At 41.6% G+C, this 21,238-nt stretch overlaps 1 protein-coding gene across 1 annotated transcript; it reads left to right on the plus strand.

Moving 5' to 3' along the window:
* The first annotated feature begins 400 nt into the window (after positions 1-400).
* LOC127525852 (keratin, type I cytoskeletal 19-like) lies at positions 401-20,793 on the plus strand. The gene is made up of 8 exons (XM_051918772.1): positions 401-906; positions 3,726-3,808; positions 3,944-4,100; positions 10,624-10,788; positions 10,863-10,994; positions 11,110-11,330; positions 11,416-11,462; positions 18,437-20,793. Exons 1-8 carry the CDS (start codon positions 472-474, stop codon positions 19,426-19,428), a joined length of 2,232 nt encoding a protein of 743 aa, XP_051774732.1. The 5' UTR covers positions 401-471; the 3' UTR covers positions 19,429-20,793.
* Positions 20,794-21,238: the final 445 nt, after the last annotated feature.

Genomic DNA, 21,238 nt, shown 5'->3' on the forward strand with positions numbered 1-21,238 from the left:
CCACAACTCCTGTCTCATTAGAAATAAAAGAGCGCTTGGAACGCTCAAATGAGAAGTGACAAATTCACGCCTAACATCTTCTGCCACGCCCGTAGCGCATCCCAAGTGATTGTTGTTTCCGCTCGACTTGCTTGCTGTGTGCTTATTGAGAGCGACGGGCAAACAAAAGGCTGCCTGTGGTATTGGGATGCTGCCAACCTAATCCGCTCCACCCATGCAAACCAGCCATTCTCCTGAGGCCCTGTCCTCTTCAATTAGCCCAACATCTAAAAGTTTACACTGATGGGCTGATGTCTATTATCCTCATGCACAACGGCTATGGGCTGGCGTATTCGACAGGCGGAAAACAAATCAGCCCCCGTGGTCATCTCTGAGTTTATATAAAGAGATAAGTGCGTGAGGTCCATTGATTTAGTCAGCTAAACCAAGGCATGCACACGCAGGCTCATCCTTTCTGGAGACTAAGACAGCATGACCGCCTCATTCTCCAGTCGCAGTCTTGTGCTGGGCAGCATGCCTACTGCAGTCTCTCAGATGATAAATGGGAGGACTTCAATGAGCAGGATGATGCCCAGTTTTCAGCCTGGCACAGGCGGCTTTGGTGGGCCGGTCTCCAGACAGACCCTCACAAAGGGCCTGGCTGCTGCCCTTGGTAACGGCGAAGTGAACACTCAGTCCAGTAGTCCTGACCCTTACACTGGTCTTGTTGGCATCAAACCAAGTGACAAAGAAAACATGCAGAACCTAAATGCCCGTCTGGCCACCTACCTGAAGACTGTACACTCACTGGAAGCCGCCAATGCCAGGCTGGAAAAGCAAATCTGCGATTTCATGCAGGAAAGATTAGCGAAGCAGGGCAACGACTACAGCGCATATGAGAAGACCATTAGCGACCTGCAGACACAGGTAGGCATCAATTCTTTTGGTGCTTTGGAGCTCCAGTGTGAGCCTGGTGCCACCTTGTAGGTCAAGTGTTCGGGGGCATTTCTTTATGGGTGTACCAGGACATTGTGTTTAACTGAATACATGTGTTGATGCGTGCAAGTGCATGGTTAAAATATTTTGAATTTTCCATTAGAGCTGAAGTCCATGATATAAAAAATACCGTGAATTGATGTTTTGGACTTTCTCCTATGAAGATACAAACATGTTTGGTTGGCATGTTGCTCATTACAAATGGCTGAGTCAGTACTTTGAGTACAGCGAGTCACAACATACATAGAATAGCATGGGGCCCCTATGCTCATGGGGTCCCATTGGGCAACTGCCCAGCATGCCCATGCCTTAAGACGGCCCTGCACCCTGGACCTTACCTTCCTTCACTCTATGTCAGCCCTTGCCTCTTCTTCCATACCCTATTCCAAGGTCATCTGGTTGAATGACCAGAGATCTTCTGAAAAGGGTGAACCCAAGAACACCTCCGGAGTCATGCCCATCTTTCGGGAACAAAGCTGCTCCTACCATTTGCAAGTCATACAGTTGGATCTTTATAGAGTCAAGTACCCCTACTTGTTGCCAGGGCACAGCTGCAGTCTTTTGCTGCCCCCAAGTGTTGGGTGGTATAGACGTTGGCCTCCTGAGCTCTTTCTGCAGAGCTGGACTCCTTTAACCTCCCATCTGAAGAGTGGCCTCCTCCAACTACCAGACGACTCCTCGGAATTCTGTCTGGGCAGTGGTCCTGGATGGAGGAAACCCACTGCAGTGCCTCCCACACCCTGTTATCCTAGTCTCTTGTAAGTACACACAGATACACACATAATGTAACTGGTTACATGTTATGGTAGGTAGGTAGGTGGGTGGGGGAGTGGGTGGTCCGTTCCTCACAAGTGATATGCACTTTATAATCACCTATATTATCTGAACCATCTATGCCACTGATAGAGCTTTGCTGGATCTTAGTTAGCTCTTATTTTGGCCTGTGTTTCTTATTCAATACTAGCTATCATTGCTGAAATATACGGGAGGAAAATAAAGTGTTTTTTTTTTAATTGTTTGAGAAAAATATAATTTAAAAAACACAAATTGCTCCAGCCGTTTGGAAGTGATGCTGGAACATACACACATACATACATACACATACTGTACACACATTGACTTATATAGCCGTGTAAGCCCGTGCTATAACCGGGGTCCTAGAAACTATTGCTCTCCTAGGAGGATTCGATTCGTGCGCGCATCAATTGTGCATTAGCGTGGGGAGGAAAAGTAAAAGGGATACCGTACCGGTTTGCCGATGTTAGCGGCTAAGCGACGTTGTGTTTCTTCTGAGGTTTCGTTTTTTGCTGACGTGCTGGCCTCGCTTGTGTTATTAGTGGCTAAGCGAGTTGTCTGTTTCCTCGGAGGCGGAGCCCTTACCCTGACTCCACCTCTTACTTCCGGACCGGACAGATGCGCGCGCACACACATACACATACTTCCACGCGTAGACGTTTATATATAAGATGTTTTGAGCACAGACAATAAAAATTATCCAAATAAAGTTAGCCTATTGAAGCGTTTGCCATAACTATGCTACTTCGTAACCCTCCTGGTTCTGAAAAGCTGCGTGCGTCCCACTTTTTAGAAAGAATTTCTCAGAATTTCACTCTGCAGAAGTGTTGTCTCCGCTCCAGTTTGGATGCACTTCTTCTTAGTGTCCACTAGGTGTCCTCATTTACCGCTTCAATGTTAACTTCCATTTTTTTTCCTTCTTTAACTTATCATCAAAGGGAGACCTTTTATTGGCTAACTAAACAGATTACAATATGCAAGCTTTCGAGGCAACTCAGGTCCCATCTTCAGGCAAGATGTAAGATTACATCTTCTTCAGGCAAGGGGCCTGAGTTGCCTCAAAAGCTTGCATGTTGTAATCTTTTTAGTTAGCCAGTAAAAGGTGTCATTTTGCTTGACTTCTCACTAATAATAATAATAATAAATTTTATTTATATAGCGCCTTTCCCATGCTCAAGGCACTTACAGAATATAATAAAGAACAGCAACGTATACAGTATATAGCATTGTACAAACCAGATAAATAAATAAAGAAGATTAACTACATTCATAATGGCTAACACGGTAAAGCACCCTGGTATCAAAGAGAGAAACAGGCTTGTGGTGAAGGTCAGGACCACTTGTGGTTGAGATGCCAGTGCACCCCCCTGCACACACACTTACCAAATAATTCAGAGTCACCATCTGGCCGGAATTGAATATCTTAGATGTATGGGAAGAAACTGAATGATCTGTGGAAGTCCCTGTAACCTCTGAAGAGATTGCACAGATTCCACTTGCTGTGTATTGAACTCAGATCCTTAGAACATGGAGGCAGCAGCACTAAGCACAACACCCCTGTGCCATCCATTTCATTACATTTAGCACAATGAATTCTGGTGGATCATTTTTATCGGGGACTTTGAGAAGTTTTGATGAGCCCCTGTCTTGCATTATCTGTTTAAGAATGAAGAGGTCTATCTTCTAGTGCCATTATGTCTCTTGGGTGTCATTAAGACCTAAACTGCACTTTACATCAAATCCAGTCTCACTAGCAGGTGACCTCACACAGTGACAAGATGTCCTCAATACCTAAAAGAAGTAAACAGGGTGTGTATTGGTAATTTAATAATAACAGTAAAGGCACAGCAATGATTTCTTTAACAAGGAGATCATTTTCATTTCTTTCAAAGACAACTGTTCTTATCTCACACTCACTCCTATAGTAACGCCTTGGTCTTGTTTATCCTTGCCAGGTGGGCATCGCAAGCAGGAACAGGCAGAACATCCTCCTGGAAATTACCAATTCCCAGCTAAATCTGGAGGATAAGAAAAATACGTGAGTACACCTTCTTAATGGGACATATGCACTTTCTTGGCATTTTCTGGGTAGATATGTCAGGAGCTGAATTAGTGAGGCGGGAGACCCTTGTATGAAACGCTGACCCCTGTATCCTCTTCCAACTGTTGTCAGGTTTCAGAATGAACAGGACTTGAGGTACCAAGCTGAAAGAGACGTAGCCCTGCTGAAGACGATGCTGCATACGCTGAGCCAAACCAAGACTGAGCTTGAGGTGCAAGTCAAGAGCCTGCAGGATGAGATCGATGACCTGAAGAGCAACCACAGAAGGGTGAGGATGGCACTTGGGTAATTGTGGCAGGTCGCCTCTTGGTAGGTTAACATGGTCAAGCGTAAAAGAAGGAGCCTGGGACAAGAATTTTAAATAAGAAAACATTTTAAGAAGACACAATGTCGTTGGGAACGTGCAATGACACAACGCACCCACCAAATGACGAACCACCTCGGGATTCTAAATTAAGACCCGAGCACAAATGTGCAACGGGTGACACCTCAGCACCACACTCGTCCGAATGGCATGGAACATAGTGAAGTTTTGTTTACAGTGGCCGGAGTGTCAATCCTGCCACCAACCCCTGGGCTGGATGCAGGTTAATGTCCTACTCGGGACGGAGCAATTGTGTGATTTGCAATATTTTACTGGCATCCATTATGTCACTGTTCCTGAACCTTTCACTGAACATTTGCTGAACCTGCAAAGTACTTTAGTAAGTCACAGAGGGCCAAAGCATTTGCTGGAGTATTCTTCCATAATTTAGGAACGCACAGCTGATGAGATTCAAGACTGTCAAGGAGTGCATACCCACATATTCACATGAACACTTAGGTCAGGTTTATACTTCACACGACGTGACAGGTGCTGCAGCGGACGCCACCTCTACACAAGCGGTGTACTGTTTATACTGGCACGTGTACTTTATGTAAATCTGGACGATTCCACCAGGTGGCAGTGCGAGATATCATCACGGCGAAAAAACGTTCGGCTTCACTGTGTTGTAAATTGCCTGAAGCGTTCATTAAATTCCGAGGACACCTTGCCACAATATCTCCGAAAAGGATGGATGTTTAATGATTAAATTCATCAATCCAGTGATGTGCCCATTCCAGCAATCATCGGGCGCGAGACAGAAACAATCATTAGACATGGCATCAGTTCATGGGAAATACAAGCATACACATACACTAGCGTCGGTTTAGCGTCACCAAATCCCCAAACCTTCATGTCTTTGGAAGGAAACGTGCAAACTCCAGGCAGGGAACACCAGGGACGTGACTCACTACTGCCCACCGTGCCATCCCAATATGTGTAATTATTACCAGTATTCACTATTTAAATGAAGTTAACGATTCATCTCTAAAATGTAACATACATACTTTAATGCATTTCACCATGAAAGTGATATCAAGTATAAGTCTAAGGATTCTAAATGTGCTGAGAGCTGGAATGTCACACTGACAGACCGAGGAGATCGTTTCTCCCCCACACTATGCGACTCTTCAATTCCACCCGGGGGAGTAAACGTTAACATTATACAAAGTTACTGTCTGTTACACCTGCATTTTTATCACTCTTTAATTTAATATCCATCCATCCATTTTCCAACCCGCTGAATCCAAACAGGGTCACGGGGGTCTGCTGGAGCCAATCCCAGCCAACACAGGGCACAAGGCAGGGAACCAATCCCGGGCAGGGTGCCAACCCACCGCAGGACACACACAAACACACCCACACACCAAGCACACACTAGGGCCAATTTAGAATCGCCAATCCACCTAACCTGCATGTCTTTGGATTGTGGGAGGAAACCGGAGCACCCGGAGGAAACCCACACAGACACGGGGAGAACATGCAAACTCCACGCAGGGAGGACCCGGGAATTGAACCCAGGTCCCCAGGTCTCCCAACTGCGAGGCAGCAGCACTACCCACTGCGCCACCGTGCCGCCCTTAATTTAATATTGTTTTTTTTTTTTTAATTTGATTAATTTTAATCATTCCATACAAATAGATAATCCATCCATTTTCCAACCCGCTGAATCCGAACACAGGGTCACGGGGGTCTGCTGGAGCCAATCCCAGCCAACACAGGGCACAAGGCAGGATACAAATAGATCAGTTTTTACAAAAAATAGGATTGAAAACAGATCGACCCCCACCCCTGAGAAAGAGAGCATGGCCAATGGGGTAAACCTTAAAGCTTGTAAACATACTTAAATTGATTAGTTTAACTGGGCAATAGAGATGAAAGGAGAAGAGAAACGTCATCTTAAAACCGACCCAGTTGTTAATCGCTACAAGCTTCTGGGGCTTCCTCCTGACCTGACAGCAGTGGCAAGTAGCAGTAGATCACCACACAGAACACATTAAATGTATGATATTCCAACTCCCTGCACATTTAGAATCCTTAGATTTATACTTGATACCACTTTCATGATGGAGAGCATTAAAGTATGAATGTTACATTTTACAGATAAATCGTTAATTTCATTTAAATAATGAATACTGTTAATAATTACGCACATGGGGGTGACATGGGGGTGGAGCGGTAGCGCTGCGGTTGCAGGGAGTTCCCTGCCTGGAGTTTCCATGTTTTCCTGCTGGGTTTCCACAGTGTGCTCCGGTTTCCTTCCAAAGATATGCAGATTTGGTGACACTAAAATGACTCTAGTGTATGTGAGTGCTTGTATTCACCTTGCGATGAGCTGATGCCCCGTCCAGGGATTGTTTCTGCCTCTTGCCCAATGCTAGCTGGAATGGGCGCATCCCTGGATTGATGGATTTAATCATTAAATATGTTTTTCAGAGATATTGCAGCAAGCTGTCATCGGAATTTAATGGGTGTTCCAGGCAATTCACAACACAGCAAAGCCGAACCTGTTCTCACCGTGATGATATCTCGCACTGCCACCTGGTGGAATCTTCAAGATTTACATAAAGTACGCATGCAAGTATAAACAGTACACCGCTTGTGTAGCAGGAGCGTCCTGGAGCATGCGTCGCGTGAAGTATAAACCTGGCTTTACTCATACTGGGTCAATAGAGAGTCGCCAGTCAACCCAACATGCAGAGCAGCAGCACAGAAACAAGCTCCCTTCAACAGGAAATGAACTCAGGTCAGCTCAGAGGCAGTGAAGTGATTGATAGTTCTTAACAGTTCTTATAAAGTTAAAATTAATTAACGCATGGGCACGCTGGGCAGTTGCCCGGGGGCCCTACGAGAATAGGGGCCCCATGCTAATCTACGTATGTTGAGACTTGCTGAGTGGTTGTGTAGGTAGGGGCTCCAGTGCACTGCTTTGTGCTATAATGCTGATAAGATGGCCCTGATAACAAGTCAAAGATACAAAAGGGAAATTTAAAATCACAGTGTATGCCCGGTTATAGATGTTAATGCTGCGTGCATGCCTAGTGCTAAAAGACGATTACATCACATACGTTTTCGGTCATTTTAGAATAGATAAAATACTTCTGTAAACAATATGAAAATACTAGAGTTTACGTATAAAAACATTAAATGTTTGTTCTTTCCTTAATTGTCTGCCAGGCAATAACAAGATGCAAAGTGAACCAACAGATAATGTGGTCTGGACGGCCACTACTGTCATGCTAATTTCTTATTTAGAAGCCAATGTTTCCTGCCAATGAAACTCATTATTTACTTCTATAGCTTTTTAGCATCACACCTGACATACCAGGGGCCTCAAGTATAACAGTGTGCGTAGAATTCACACTAAAACATGGCGTACAGGCAAAAGTGGAAATGTGTGTACACAACATCCCCGTCTGAGTGTCATATGAAGGCTTATTAGGGTACAGAGAAAAAATAAAGCACACAGTGGGAAAAAAGCATGAAATGTTAACTTTAATCTCAAAATTTCACGTAGTTTATTTTGTCATTAAAGTAGAACATCATACACTTCATCTTAAAATCGTTTAATGTTTAGTTTCTTAAATCCCATCGTAACTACTGTAAAGTAGCACGTAAAATGCTTTGTTTTGTATGTGTTCTTCTATGTGCTCTATGTGTGTAAATCAGTACGTGCTTCTTAAACAGGCTTTAAGAATCCATTACATTCGTAATGTTACAGCTCTCTGAATAATTAAAATACTGAGATGTATATGTGATATCATTTTCATGATGATAGGAGTTAAAGCATGTTATTAAACATGGGAACATGGTGACGCAGTGATTGTTCATGTCTCACACAAGATGTTTGCTGCGCCATGCGCAATCTCTGATGAAATACTTTATTGCAGCAGTACTGTCTCTTTCAAACGTACTAACCCCCAATTCCTGTCCTTACTTTTCTTTCTCCAAATACCCAATCGCCACACAATCAGCTCTGTGATACATGTTAAGCCATCTGTAAGCTTAGAATGTTGATTCTTTAAAACTTTTAAGGAACATTGAAATATCTTTCGTAGTACGTGTTTAATTATTCTATCCATCTATCCTTCCAGTGTCGCGTCAGCACCAGCAAGAATACAGTGTGAGGCAGGAACAATCTGTGAACGGAGCGCCAGCAGCTCGCTGGCGCTGAGGCACCGTGTCCTCACATGTTTAATTATTAACACTATAGATTATTTAAATGAAGTTAAAGTTTTATCTGTATAATATAATAAACATATTCTACTGCATTAGTTCTTAAAAATTATATCGTCATCATATGTAAATACACGCTTTATAAAGTGGCTCAGGTTGTGCAATATTAAAACTGTATTGTAAGTTTACAGTGAGGTAATTGTATTTATAAGTACAAACAGTTCTACAAGGAGCACTTGATGGACTGATTGAGTGCATTTATAGTTCTTGGGATGAAACTGTGTCTGAACCGTGAGGTCAGTACAGGAAAGGCTTTGAAGCGTTGGCTGTGTGAGAGCAGTTCAATAGACAGCATGGCTGAGGCAGCGTGTGCTTGATGCTGTATACCGATAATTCTCTTTCCGATCAGCTGCTGTAGATCTGTGATTCCCCACTCAGATACAGTGATATAAATACTCAGAGTGGTGTAGTGAGAGTAATATGGAAAAAGATGATCCGCTGTGGCAACTCCTAACGGTAGCAGCTGAAAGAAGAAAAAGAAGGTGCAGTGAGAGTGACAACGCTAAAGCAGTTATGGTATTTAGAATAGTTTGGCTATTCCATGGACCATTATATTGTTACAGGTTAATTACAATCAGATGCCTTAAACTAATAAATAATATGCAGTTAGTGTCAGTTTATATGATAAAGCTGCATCAGGGATGTACATCTAATAAAGAAAGGGTAACCACACAGGAACAGTAGCACTGCTTTGATACTGGGTGCCACCAGTTTGCAAAACCGAGCAGAGAACTTGCGTATGCCAGAGTTGGAGCTACGGTGAAAATGTGCGTGGCTTTACACCAAGTTTAGGTTTTATACATCGTGATTTGAGCATGGAAACGTTCGTACGCAACATTTTTGTACATATGCACCGTTTATACATGAGGCCCCAGATCTTTCAAGAACTGCTCTTTATTGAGAATACTACTGAAATGTTTTGTGGACCAGAGCAGATCAATATTTTTCACACTTTCATTTTTTGTTTCAAAAAAGATGCAACATTTCTGAATTCTAAAAGGGAGTAAATAAAAACTAAAGGACATAAAGCAAGCTCCATGGGGAGCAGTAAGTGGTTACTGATTAAGAAAGTGGCCACTACAGCCCTCCAGGATCTGAACTTGACACCGCGGCCCCTTGAGGTTAAACAGGGATATGGTCAGTTGGTGTGCTAAGACAGAAAGAACATAACACAAGATGAGGAAAAGGATCAGGAGAAGAAACATAGTCAGTAATCGAGAGTTCAAAATATGAGCATCAAAACCTTTAGGTGAGAACTAAAAATCCAAGTTGAAAGGAGAGCCAAAAATTTGTTAACAAAGTACAAGGAAAACTTATGAAAATAAACTGCAAGAACCAATGGTGCTACCTGGCTAGTGACATGGCCTCACTGATGTCCTTTTATCCCATCGCCTCAAAGACATCACAGGCTGCGCACATCCGGGTCATAACCAAGGAAACAAAAGAAGGCGAACATAGGTAAACAAAATGGTGGCAAAGTGATGCAATCATTTTCATCTTCTTTCCACTGCTCCCATTAGGTGTTACCACAGTGGATCATCCTGTTCCATATCCTCCTGTCCTTGTCATCTTGCTCTGTCACACCCATCACCAGCATGTCCTCTCTCACCACATCCATAAACCTTCTCTTAGGCCTTCCTCTTTTCCTCTTTGATTAGGTAAACTGGTGACGGGTCCTTAGCAATTGTGGATATGTGTGTAAGTGGTCCATACGATTGATTGGTGCCCTGATTGTTCCCTTGAAATGCCAATTTGGATTAGGAATGTTCTTTTATTTAATGCTTTTGCTATATGTGCAATTGCTGCTGGACGTTTGTATGCATTAGAGTTTCCACCAGGTGGTGCTCTGTTACAATGAAAAATCAACTGTCTTAGCAAACACTCCACCTTGGTAGACTATCACCAGGTCTCATCATTTCTGCACACCAGTGTAAAATCACCAGAATCATCTTGTCCTAATGGTCTTTCTGATGGAGCAAGATGCGGTTCAATTCATTCTTGTATTATTTTTTCAACTGCATACCTAACACCCAATGTCTTAGTTATTTCTTCTTGATATTCCTAGTGCAATCCAACACTTGGTGTTTTATGCAGAGATCACTGGCATTCTATTCTACTGTCTTATTGGTCCAAGATGTCCGGAATCAGATGGCTTTCCAACTCACAAATATCTTCTTCCTGCCTCTCTCAGGAAATTGAAGCCATTAGCCATCTGAGAAAAGAGGAATCTATTACTGTGCAGGTAGAAGACATTGCCAGCACTGACCTGACCAATGCTTTGGCTGATATCCGGAGTGAATATGAAAACTTCATTAGTAAGCAGAGGAGACAGACGGAGGCCTGGAGTAACAGTAAGGTAATCAAGGGCGCCTTGGCGGGCTTAACAGTGTTATACCGCTGGCTGCCTCATCCTCACTTTTTTTTATCCAGATGCAGGCCACCACCTTCAGTCAGGCAATGGCTAAAAGTGGCACAGATGCTCAGAGCAGCAACAGCCAAGTCACTAACCTAACTGTTCAAGTGCAGGCCTTGGAGATTGAACTGCAACTCTGTCACCGCATGGTAATCTGCCTATATTCTATAATTTAGAAAGGCATTTTCGAGCTGCTGGCGGTGTTACTGTCAAGAGTGTTTAAAGAGCGGCTAATCAGTCTCTTCCATAACCGTCCTCCAACAGAACAAGTCTTTGGAGGACATACTGCAGAGCACAGAGTCAAGTTATTCAGACAAACTGAGGGAGCACCAGCAGAGGGCAGCCCACTTGGAAGATGAACTGCGTGCACTGCGAGATGATATCCAGCGCCAGGCCCAGGACTACCAGGTACTACTGGACATTAAAAACCACCTCGAGACAGAGATCACAGACTACAGACGCTTACTGGATGGGCAGGAGACCAGGTGAGAACCCATCTTGAGACACACCCATTAGAAATCAGGAGCTCTGCAGTTAAGTTTCCTGATGAGTGTCTGTTTTGAATTTTAGCCAAAAAGACCTGGAAATGACAGCGATTTCCAACAACTGCCTCCCAGGTGAGCACAGTGGAATTTTTTGCTTGTACATGCATCTGCTGGCTTTGTTTTGAAATCTGTGATCTGTAATGAGGTTTTGGGCTAAAGTACGGTAAAGTGTAGTACGCAAGCAAAGGCCCCCTCGAGCGACTGGTATTGAAGAGCACAAGGAAAATCACATTTGACAGATAGATAAGAAGATAAAAGGCACTATATAATGGACAGAAAGATAGGTGCATAGAGTCACTATTATCGGGTGTACAGAGTAGTCAAATTCTTACTTGCACGTGCAACACGCTGCCAATCTCCTTAAATCTCCATACGTATCGCAAGTTAAACCCAAGAAGACATTAAAACTTCTCAATAAAATGCAGCTTATACTGAAAAAACAGAGGATTTCCATGATTAGACATGTTTGTTTCTGCTGTTGGAGCATGTCAGAAAAATGGAGCATTAAACATGTCTCTTAAGAGCATAATACTCTGTAGTTTCCCAGGAGCAAGACTTAACAAAAAAGACGAGTGAAAGAAGCAGGTAACGATTATCTCTTGATGTTTGCAATATGTGCTCTTGCAACAAAACTTACATAAGGAATCCATTACACACATTTCACATACAAGTCTGTAAATCTGATCCCTGACATGAAATTCACCCCGCTCCAGAAACAATATACAACATAAACGTCAGGGTGCAAAACAGTAACAAAATAAATTAATAATATTTAAAAATCAGAACTGAGCACATAATATACTAGTGTACTTGTAATGTATAGCAGTGTTTCTCAATCACTGGATTGCAGGTTGCCACCTGTGGGTTGCTGATTGCTATTATTGGGTGAGCTGGTGGGTCGCAGTGGGCTGCGGAGTGAGCAGTGAGTGGGTTGTGGTGGGTTGCCTATGCGATCAACAATGCAGCACTTTACGTTTATACTCGTTTGAATCTGTGCACATTTCATGATGGGACCACCACGCACTTCCATTTGCGCTTGTTTCATCTCGGGGGACAGCTTGTGTGTCATCAGTACATTTAAAAAGGTAAAATTGTGTTGAGAAACACTGATGTATAGCACCTTTAAAGGAACATTACTCCAGTGCCAATGGGCCTAATTTGAAGATGGAGGGATTATAGAGTCTGGTGGATGTGTACAATACCATGCCCTGTCAGGGCTTCGTAGCACACACTGTGGTGAAATGAGCCACTTTTTAAAGATGCCCCAAAACAAGGTGCAGTAGAGAGCATAGGCAGATTTAGTAAATGGTGTTCTATAATTTGTCCAAGATCCTCTTTTCTGCCACAGTTTCTAGAATGTCCTGTAATGTAGTTGCACGTTCTTGTCAGTTTATTTACATTAATTGTGTGACGTTACTCCCCAAGCAGATGGTATTGTAGAAAAGCTCACTAGCGACTACTGACTAGTAGAACTGTCACATACTGTATGTCAAAATATGACCTGAACCTTCTCAAAAATTAAGAACCTGCTCTGCCCCTTTCATTGTAGCAGACCTGTGTTGTCCACCCAGTTCAGTCTGCTCTCCAGTTAGACCCTCCCCAGGTTTTTATGGGACTGCACTACCTCCAGCTCCTTCCCATGATGGTGATTGACCTCAGGGGCTCATCAATGCATTTCATGCAAATAAGAAAAAAATTAGCTGCTTGGTGGTTTGGAAAAAGTTTCTGCGTTTTTATGTTTGGTTGCTTCATACTATTGGTGCACACATCATCCACTTCACATCGTCCATTGTGTACCCACTTTTATTCCATTACTGAGTGAGAAGTTTTCAGTTGTGCCAGTAAAGAGAAGTGAGGGCTTCGTAGGTCATTGGTAGATTCAATAATAGAAGTCAGACACTGTGAAGGATGTGGAAAGTCAGTGTGAGCAGCAGTCATAAACAGGACCCTGGAAGTAGATGAAAATGAAATCAGGAATTAGGAAAATGTCAAGGAGCACAAATCAACAAAACTGTAGGCATTATGAATGAGGCAAAAGAAAAATCGTTGAGCAGTTCATAAACTATAGTCCAATACTCAAAAAAGCCATTTTTAGGAGATAAGCGCCATAAGTCTGTTTGAACAGTGTGGAAGTCACAGGGACGTACAGCTTCCCAAACCCGGACATAGACAGGCACAGAGACACAAGTCCATGCACATGCTTTTATTTTCCTTTTCCATTGTGGGAAACGCCTTCTCCGTTTCCCACAAGCACAACACAACACTCTATAGCAATACTGCTCTGTCCCTTCTCTCTCTCTGTCTTTCTTTCTTCTTCCTGTCTCTCTTTTTTCTCTGCCGCCTTCAGTCCTCTCCCATCAAGCTTTGTCATCCACCTCCCGACTCTGGCCCCTCGACCGGAGTGAGGCGGCCTCTTTTATAGTGCACCCGGGTGTGGCGGAAATGCTGCATGGGCAACTGGAAGTGCTTCAGGTGCTCTCTGATCCTCATCCGGCAGCACTTTCGGGTGTGGCAGAAGTTCTGCATGGGCACCCAGAAGTGCTCCAGGTGCACCCGGATCCTCTTCTGGCAGCACTTGGAAGTGCTGCTGTCCAGGGCTCCAGAACTGTCCAGGAGCCCCCAGGCGATTGTAACAGGCCCCAGCAGGGTTGAGCTTCTAAGCTCCAAACCTGTGGCCCTGGTGTAAACCAGAGGGGTTGTCCCCTCGTGTTCTGGTGAAGGTATTGCTCCGAATATGTCCTCTCCCCTGGTCCTTCCATCACAGGGACGTCTCAGACAGGCAAAGGCCCCAGCCGTCCACCACAACAATAAACCAAAATATGATGTTTAAACTCAAACTAATCCTCAGGAGATGACTGAGTAGATGCTATTGCCAGAGATCAGCAAGTGAATGGGATGTGACACATTGACTTATATTACTGCCTGATAAAATCTGGATTGCTGTAGAATGTTTGTCGTGTTTCCTGCATTTTCTGAGACCTTTTGCATTCATTTTTGTTTCTTTATGCTTAAGAACCTATTTCTATCATTCATTTTTTAGTCTAGGTTTTGTTTTGAGATCATCATAATCATTTTCCTTCTTTCCATGATGTTATTTTTTTTTTTACATGGACCGAGTTATTTTATATGTGGTTGCTGCTGCGTTACTCTACAGCAATGACACAGGAGTGTACTTTCTAGAGTACTTACAGTACTTTGTTCTGTAGTGTGTTTTAGTGCTTGATCCTTCGCTTTTTAAAAACTGATTTTGATATAATTTAGCGTTTTGGCTTTAATGTTTTGAGTAGGAGATTTCCTGGTTTTCAAACTTTGGCCCGTTATTAACTACATTTCATCTCCTGGTCCCTTATTTCTATACACTATTTACACTATTCCATTTCCTAGCAGAACAGTGTCCCATCCTTTGAAAGGTTACAGTTTGATGCACTTTCAGCAGGCATTTTAGGTCTTCTTTCAACTGCTGCCACTTGCTATCTACTCCCAAAGTCACTCTGAGATTTAGAAAAATGTTTTGGATTTTTCACTCATCGGCATTCATATTGATGTGTCATGTTTTGGATGAGTACCTGTACGACTTTTTCATTTCCCAAACATATCAGATCTTCCTCTGACTGCTAGTCGTATCCAATCTCATAACATTTCTGGGAGTCACTCTAAGAAAATGTTAAAGATTTTTCACTCATTGATGTTCATATCACTTCTGTAGTGCTTTCAGGAGTCCCTCTGAGGTGTACACAATTATTGGGCATTTTTTGACTGTTTTTCTAATTAGGACATATACAGCCATGACCAGTGTTTTAGGCCGGAAATCTTGTACCTCCCTTTTAGCTTTGCTAAGCTCCTGATCCACTTAAGGTGCACATATTGGGATCTCACTTTGTTGAAAATGAGGACTTTCTGCTTTGGGAATTACAGTATGACATACAGAGCTTCAAATGGGTAAAATGTGACACACATATAAAATACACATTTGCTTTTGGCAAAAAGTTGAAACAATCCAAGAAGTGCCTTAAACTGGGAAAAAGTGAATGTGGCTAACAAGATGAATCACATCATTTCATATTCTTTTTTATATTTCACTTTTTATGGTACCCATATCTCCAAACCAGGGATGAACAATTTTAGTGCCTTCAATTAATGTCAAATTTTTAATCACTTAGTTTTTTTAAGTACCTATGCATTTGTAAATAGGATAAAATTGTTTTTGGTGGGAAATATTTGTGTGGATTTCTATAATTTTCCAGCTTTTACAGTTACCTGGCTGTAGTTATTATGATTTTTTTCCTTTAGAATTTCTAGGGGCCTCTGCTCCCTGGTCACTTAGCTCGCCAACCCCCGGGCTGGCGCTACTCGCTAGCCACTTCGTGAATCTGATGCTCACGTATGGGGAAGCGGATGTACAATTTAAACAGATTGTTATTTTCATATGATTGTTACATATGCATAACTCAACTAACTATTTTACATTACAGTGAGTAATTAACCATAGTAGAAAATAGTTAAACGTAACAAATTGAAAGAAAATTATGTTTCATGTTGCGTTAGAGGTATTTGTTGCGTTATACATTTTCGTTCTGTTTGGATTTGAAATTAACAAGGAAATACTTTTTAAACTTACACTTTTACTGTAAAACTTCAGTAAAAACAATATTTGGAATTAACGTTTCGTCAATATCACACTGAATTTTGATTTCGTGTTTGGACTTACATCATGACAACGCAACGTATAACTGCCCGTGAGTGAATATCGTTTCTTTCTCTCTAATAAATAAACCGACTTTTTCGAATGTTTGTCCCTGTGATTTGTTAATTGTCTTTGCAAAAGCTATTCTAACGGGAAACTGTAAACGTTTTAATACGAATGGCATATCAAGATCTCCTTTGGTGTCTAATGTTATCCACGGAAGATGTACTACATTACCTTTCTTGTCGCCTGTTAAAATTGTACATGTCAGAATTGTTTGACCAATTTTGAATACAACTAATCTTGTTCTATTGCACAGCCCATCCCTCAGAAATAAATTACGATACATCCTTCTTTCAACAGTAATTCAGCCGGTGGAAAACTGGACGGTGTTAATGGTTGTAGACATTCTACAAGATATTGTAAGTTGATGTTTTCAACTTCCGCACCATCACCACCAACTGTTTCAGCATAGTCTATTGATACGCATTTAACCAATTTGACGTGTAACCGATCGACACTTTTCGCGTTAATCTGTTTGATTTCATCATTTCTTCTGTTGATAACCCTTCGGGATGAAATTTGGACATAATAAGTCTTCTTTTATTGGGAACTTAAAGTGAGGAAAACGTAAAAATTTATAAGAGCTGAGAGTGCGGGAACTGTGTCTGTGAGTGGACCGTGGGCGTGGGCCATTACCCGTAAATGGTTGAGAGGAGGCAAGACTTGAAAAAATCTCTTGGCAATAGTCTTGTCTCAAGATTTTCTTTTATAATAGAGAGATTTTAAATCACTGCTTATGTTTTTTCCGGAGTATTTTCGTCACCATATAGGCCTTTGATTTATGTAGAATTCAAATTTTTGTCATTTTGGTATAAAAATGTATTTGATGAGATTTAAAATATTTTCACGTCTCGCTTTGATGCCATGTTGTTTTCATGTGGGTGTCAGTTTTTGTCTTAGTAGCTGCAAAGTTGCTGGGCTTAGTTGGCCAGGGAAGAATAGTGCATACTATCATTAACACAAGTGTGAACAAGCCATCCGAAATTGTGGATAGAAATTAAAATCTTTGCCAGCAGGTTTTAATTATTGGCTCTCTGGTGAAATTAAACTAGGCTCTGAATTATTTAGGTTTGGTTTTGGTTTTGGTAAAAAGACTCATTTAACTCGTGTTAACACACTTTGCCAAAGATTTTGTTACCACTGATCATCTTCTCGTCCTCCCTTATTAAAATACTATCTCTCTGTCTATGTTGGTTCAGTAGTTTACACCCGGACTGGAACCACGTAGAAATTTACACAATGGCAAGAGACTGCCACTTCTCAGGGCAAAACATTGTGATTCATACCTGTTTACTTCAGTCTTTTAAATAATTCTTTGATAGAAACAAGAAAAGAGGCTCCAATCTTATGATACGACCATGCAATGCTTTTAAAACAGGAAAACACTATGGAATCTGCACACATCTCAGGACAGTTCCTGCCTTGAGGCCAATATGCTGCTGGGATAGAATGTGACTCTTCCCATAACACTAAAACTAGATCCAACTGGTTTAGAATACTGATGGATCCATATGAATCTGAACTGGATAAGCAGGTTAGGTGGATGAATGGAGAAAATGACTGGATGAACAGTAAATACTATGTAACAGCCTAAACATACATTCTCTTAAAAGGTAAACTGAAACTGTTAAGTTAATCAGAATGTAGAAACAACAAACAAAGAAAAAGAGCTTGTTAAGAGATATAAATTAGGAATGAATTAGGATGTTGAGATCACCAAACTCTCACCATCCCCATCCACCACCCTCCTTGAACCTGAACTTGCTCATTCCTAATCTAAACAGTTTTCTTCATTCATAGTTCAACATGGCTTACTAAGATACAGGGTTACTGCTAAATTTCTCATCAAATCAAACTGAGTCAGTGGGGACATTTGAATCCAGTGACTTTAGAAATTCTGGTTCGGCCTATTATTCCTTGGTCACCTAACGTGCTGCATTTGGATTTCTTTATGGCGATGCACAGAAGACATGTTTTAGCTAATGTCCCCAGGATGCCTGCAGCTGCTCTGCCCAAGCCTCTAGCATTTGTTTCAGGGAGTGTGTCTCTCCTCCCAAGATGCCAGTTATCAAGGCATGGCACTACAACATGTGCCAGGCAATTAGATGACAAACATATCAACGCCCCATGTTGGCAGATTTTATTTATTGGCTACTTGCCCACTAGGCTGTGGGAAAGAATCTTAAATTCCAGTTGTTGCTGGCTAACACTCTTACCAGACGACATGCTCAAAAACTTGCTACTTGATTGTAAATCCATCTTATAGGTGACATTTTGTTTTTTATTACTCCTGAACCAGGCTTAAACTCAGTGCAACAAAGCAAGATGGAGAGAGACAAAGCAACAGAGGAGAAGCCCAGGATGGATGGTCTGGGAGAGTCTGTGGTAAACCTGGAGCTGGAACCAGGCCCAGAATTTGACATTTGCCAGGAACTGGTATTAGGATTAGAGGTGTCAATAACCAGTGAACAAGACCTACAAAAAGGGCCTCTGATAAGTCAAGAACTGGAACCCAAACCAGTATATGCATTGGCGACAGAGCTGGAGCCAAACTCAAAATTAAAAGCTAGATCCAGATCCCACAGTGCTCCAAGAATGTTTTATACACAAAATGAGAGAATCAGACCCAGCAGTTGCAAAAATGTTGAGCTGCCAAGGGAAATAGAATCTGCAACAGATCTACAGGTGAAACTAGAACCTACGTTTTTCTTAAATGCAGAGCTGGAATGTACCACAGAGTCTTCAGTAAGTCTAGACCAAAATCCAGATCAAAGGCATGCAACAGATATAGTGAAATCACAAGAATCAGCATCTTCAATAGATTTGGATCAGGAACAACAATCTGAATCTCTGCCCAACCAGGAGTTCATTTTAGAAGTAAAGTCTTCCGTAAGCATGGGATCAGACCCCGAACAACAGTCTGTAATAAGACAGGGGCTGAAACCTGAACCAGCTTCTACATTAACTGCAGAGCTGGAAGCAGAAGCAGAATCCACAATAGGTCTGGATTTGGTCTCTCTTACTGGCCAGGACCTGGAACTAAAACTAGACCCATCAATAAATATGGAATCTGACCTTCAACCAGAATATGTAATAAGTCAAGAACAATTACCAGCATATGCATTAACAGCACAGCTAGAGCAAGAATCAAAGCCTGACATAAGTCTTGAGCTAAAATTAGCACAAGAGCCTGTACTACATATCGAATTTGAACCAGAACCTGAATCTGTAACACTTCAGGGGCTGACACCAGAATCACAGAGTGCAATTAATGTGGAACATCTTGAGTGACCATGGTCCTCAAATCTGAGCTAGAAGAGAAGTCATGGCCAATCACAGAATTTGAGTCAGAATCAGTTAAAAAATAAACCTGAAAGCAGAGGAAGGAACACATTTTATAGTAAATATGAGTGGCAGAATTTAAGTGGGAATTGACCTTGGAGCCAGAATTTTTAATAAGGGTAAGAAAAAGAGTCTGAACAGATTCAGGAGCCCTGCATACAAGCCAAAGTCTACACCAGACAGGCTTAAGCATTACTGCAAATGTAATAAGGACACCATGTTTGAAAGGAGCTAGGCTGAGAAATAAACCAAACTTCCCCTGATTGTGAATTTCATGAATTTAATTCTTGTTTCATTATCTTATTGTGTCTTTACTTTGTATTTCTAAAGACAAGTAGCAAGGATTGCAGTATTTGTTTCTTTTATATACTTTTATATATGTATGGTATGTATTTTCCCTCTAATTGTAGTAAAGTAGGGCAATCTTTTCCCAATATGTTGTGGTGGGTGGTTTAGGATTCTATCAATTGACCAAGATTAAACAATGTAACAGAAGTGTGATGTAAGTTAAAGTATAGACTTTCATTAAACAATAATCTCCAATTATTGTGATTCAGAGAAGTTCTTATAAATAAATATCAACTATTAGTTTCATAAATGAAAACTGGCCACATGTAAGTCAGCATCAGTCACTGGTTATGTGCCACCTCTTGTATTGCCAGCTTGACTGGTGGGGCTCTGCACCTAAAGTGAGGGCTTCAATAAATTTAAGAAGACTACAGAACGCCATTTTCTAATACTTCGTAGGATCCTGCTTTGCCAAGCACTGATGGAAAAAAAAAATCATTTAATTGTAGCAGGTCTTACTCGGGTTCATAGGGGTGTTAAAATAAGTGAAGGGTGGATGCAGAGGAGATCGAGTAACGTGCAGGAAAAACACAAATATTTCAGTTCTACAAATAATTGGACTATTGTTTACAATCTAGTCGAAGGTTTAATTTCCAGATAACTAGAAGACATTCACTACAGGTCTACCTTTTGAAAATATGTGACAATTTCAAGTTTTCATTTTCAAGTCCACCTTCTGTGAGTAATAGTACTTCTCAAGTTTAGTCCTCGAGGCACCCTGTGGATCCAGGCTTCTGTTTCAACAAATTTTAGTTAGTCACTTTCCCTTCAATTGATCTCATTATCAGATTTCTCTTATTTTGGTTTTAGAAATGTACAATAGTGTGTGAATTATACTTGCAAGAAATTTTAAAATATGTGGCTACAGCTTTAAATGCTTAATTGTCTTTTGTCATTGCCCTACCGATTCACCTGTTTCTCAGTAGAGGTTGTTCCCTTAAGTGTATCCTAATAATGACAATGAATCCTGAAAAGTTGTCCCCATTAGCGTGCTCATGGGCGAGTTAAAACATTCTAAAGATATTGAGGATGAAAATATTAGCAACCTTGATAAGAACACTAGACCGGGTCAGATCTAACATAGGAGTGTTCTGGATGGCAGGACACCTTTTCCCCAATAACCCACTCCCACTGGATGAAATGATTGAGTGAGAATGGAGCCACAATCATGATGAGTTGCCTAAGCCTCGCACAGAAAAATACAGCGCTGCATTAAAGAACCCGGTATTCACTTGCTGCATGGTTTTAATCAGGTCTCACTTAAGGAGCTAAGTCACCCATGGGTCTGTGGAGGGCCTTGACACACATGAAATATTTATCAATACATGCTAAATTAATGTAAAAAAAACTAGCAAACCCAGTTTTGTAATTTTTGGATTGACACTGAAACACAGAAGCTTTGAAGTTATAG

The sequence above is a fragment of the Erpetoichthys calabaricus genome, chromosome 14 (assembly GCF_900747795.2).
Source record: "Erpetoichthys calabaricus chromosome 14, fErpCal1.3, whole genome shotgun sequence".
In the NCBI taxonomy this organism is placed as follows: Eukaryota; Metazoa; Chordata; class Cladistia; order Polypteriformes; family Polypteridae; genus Erpetoichthys; species Erpetoichthys calabaricus.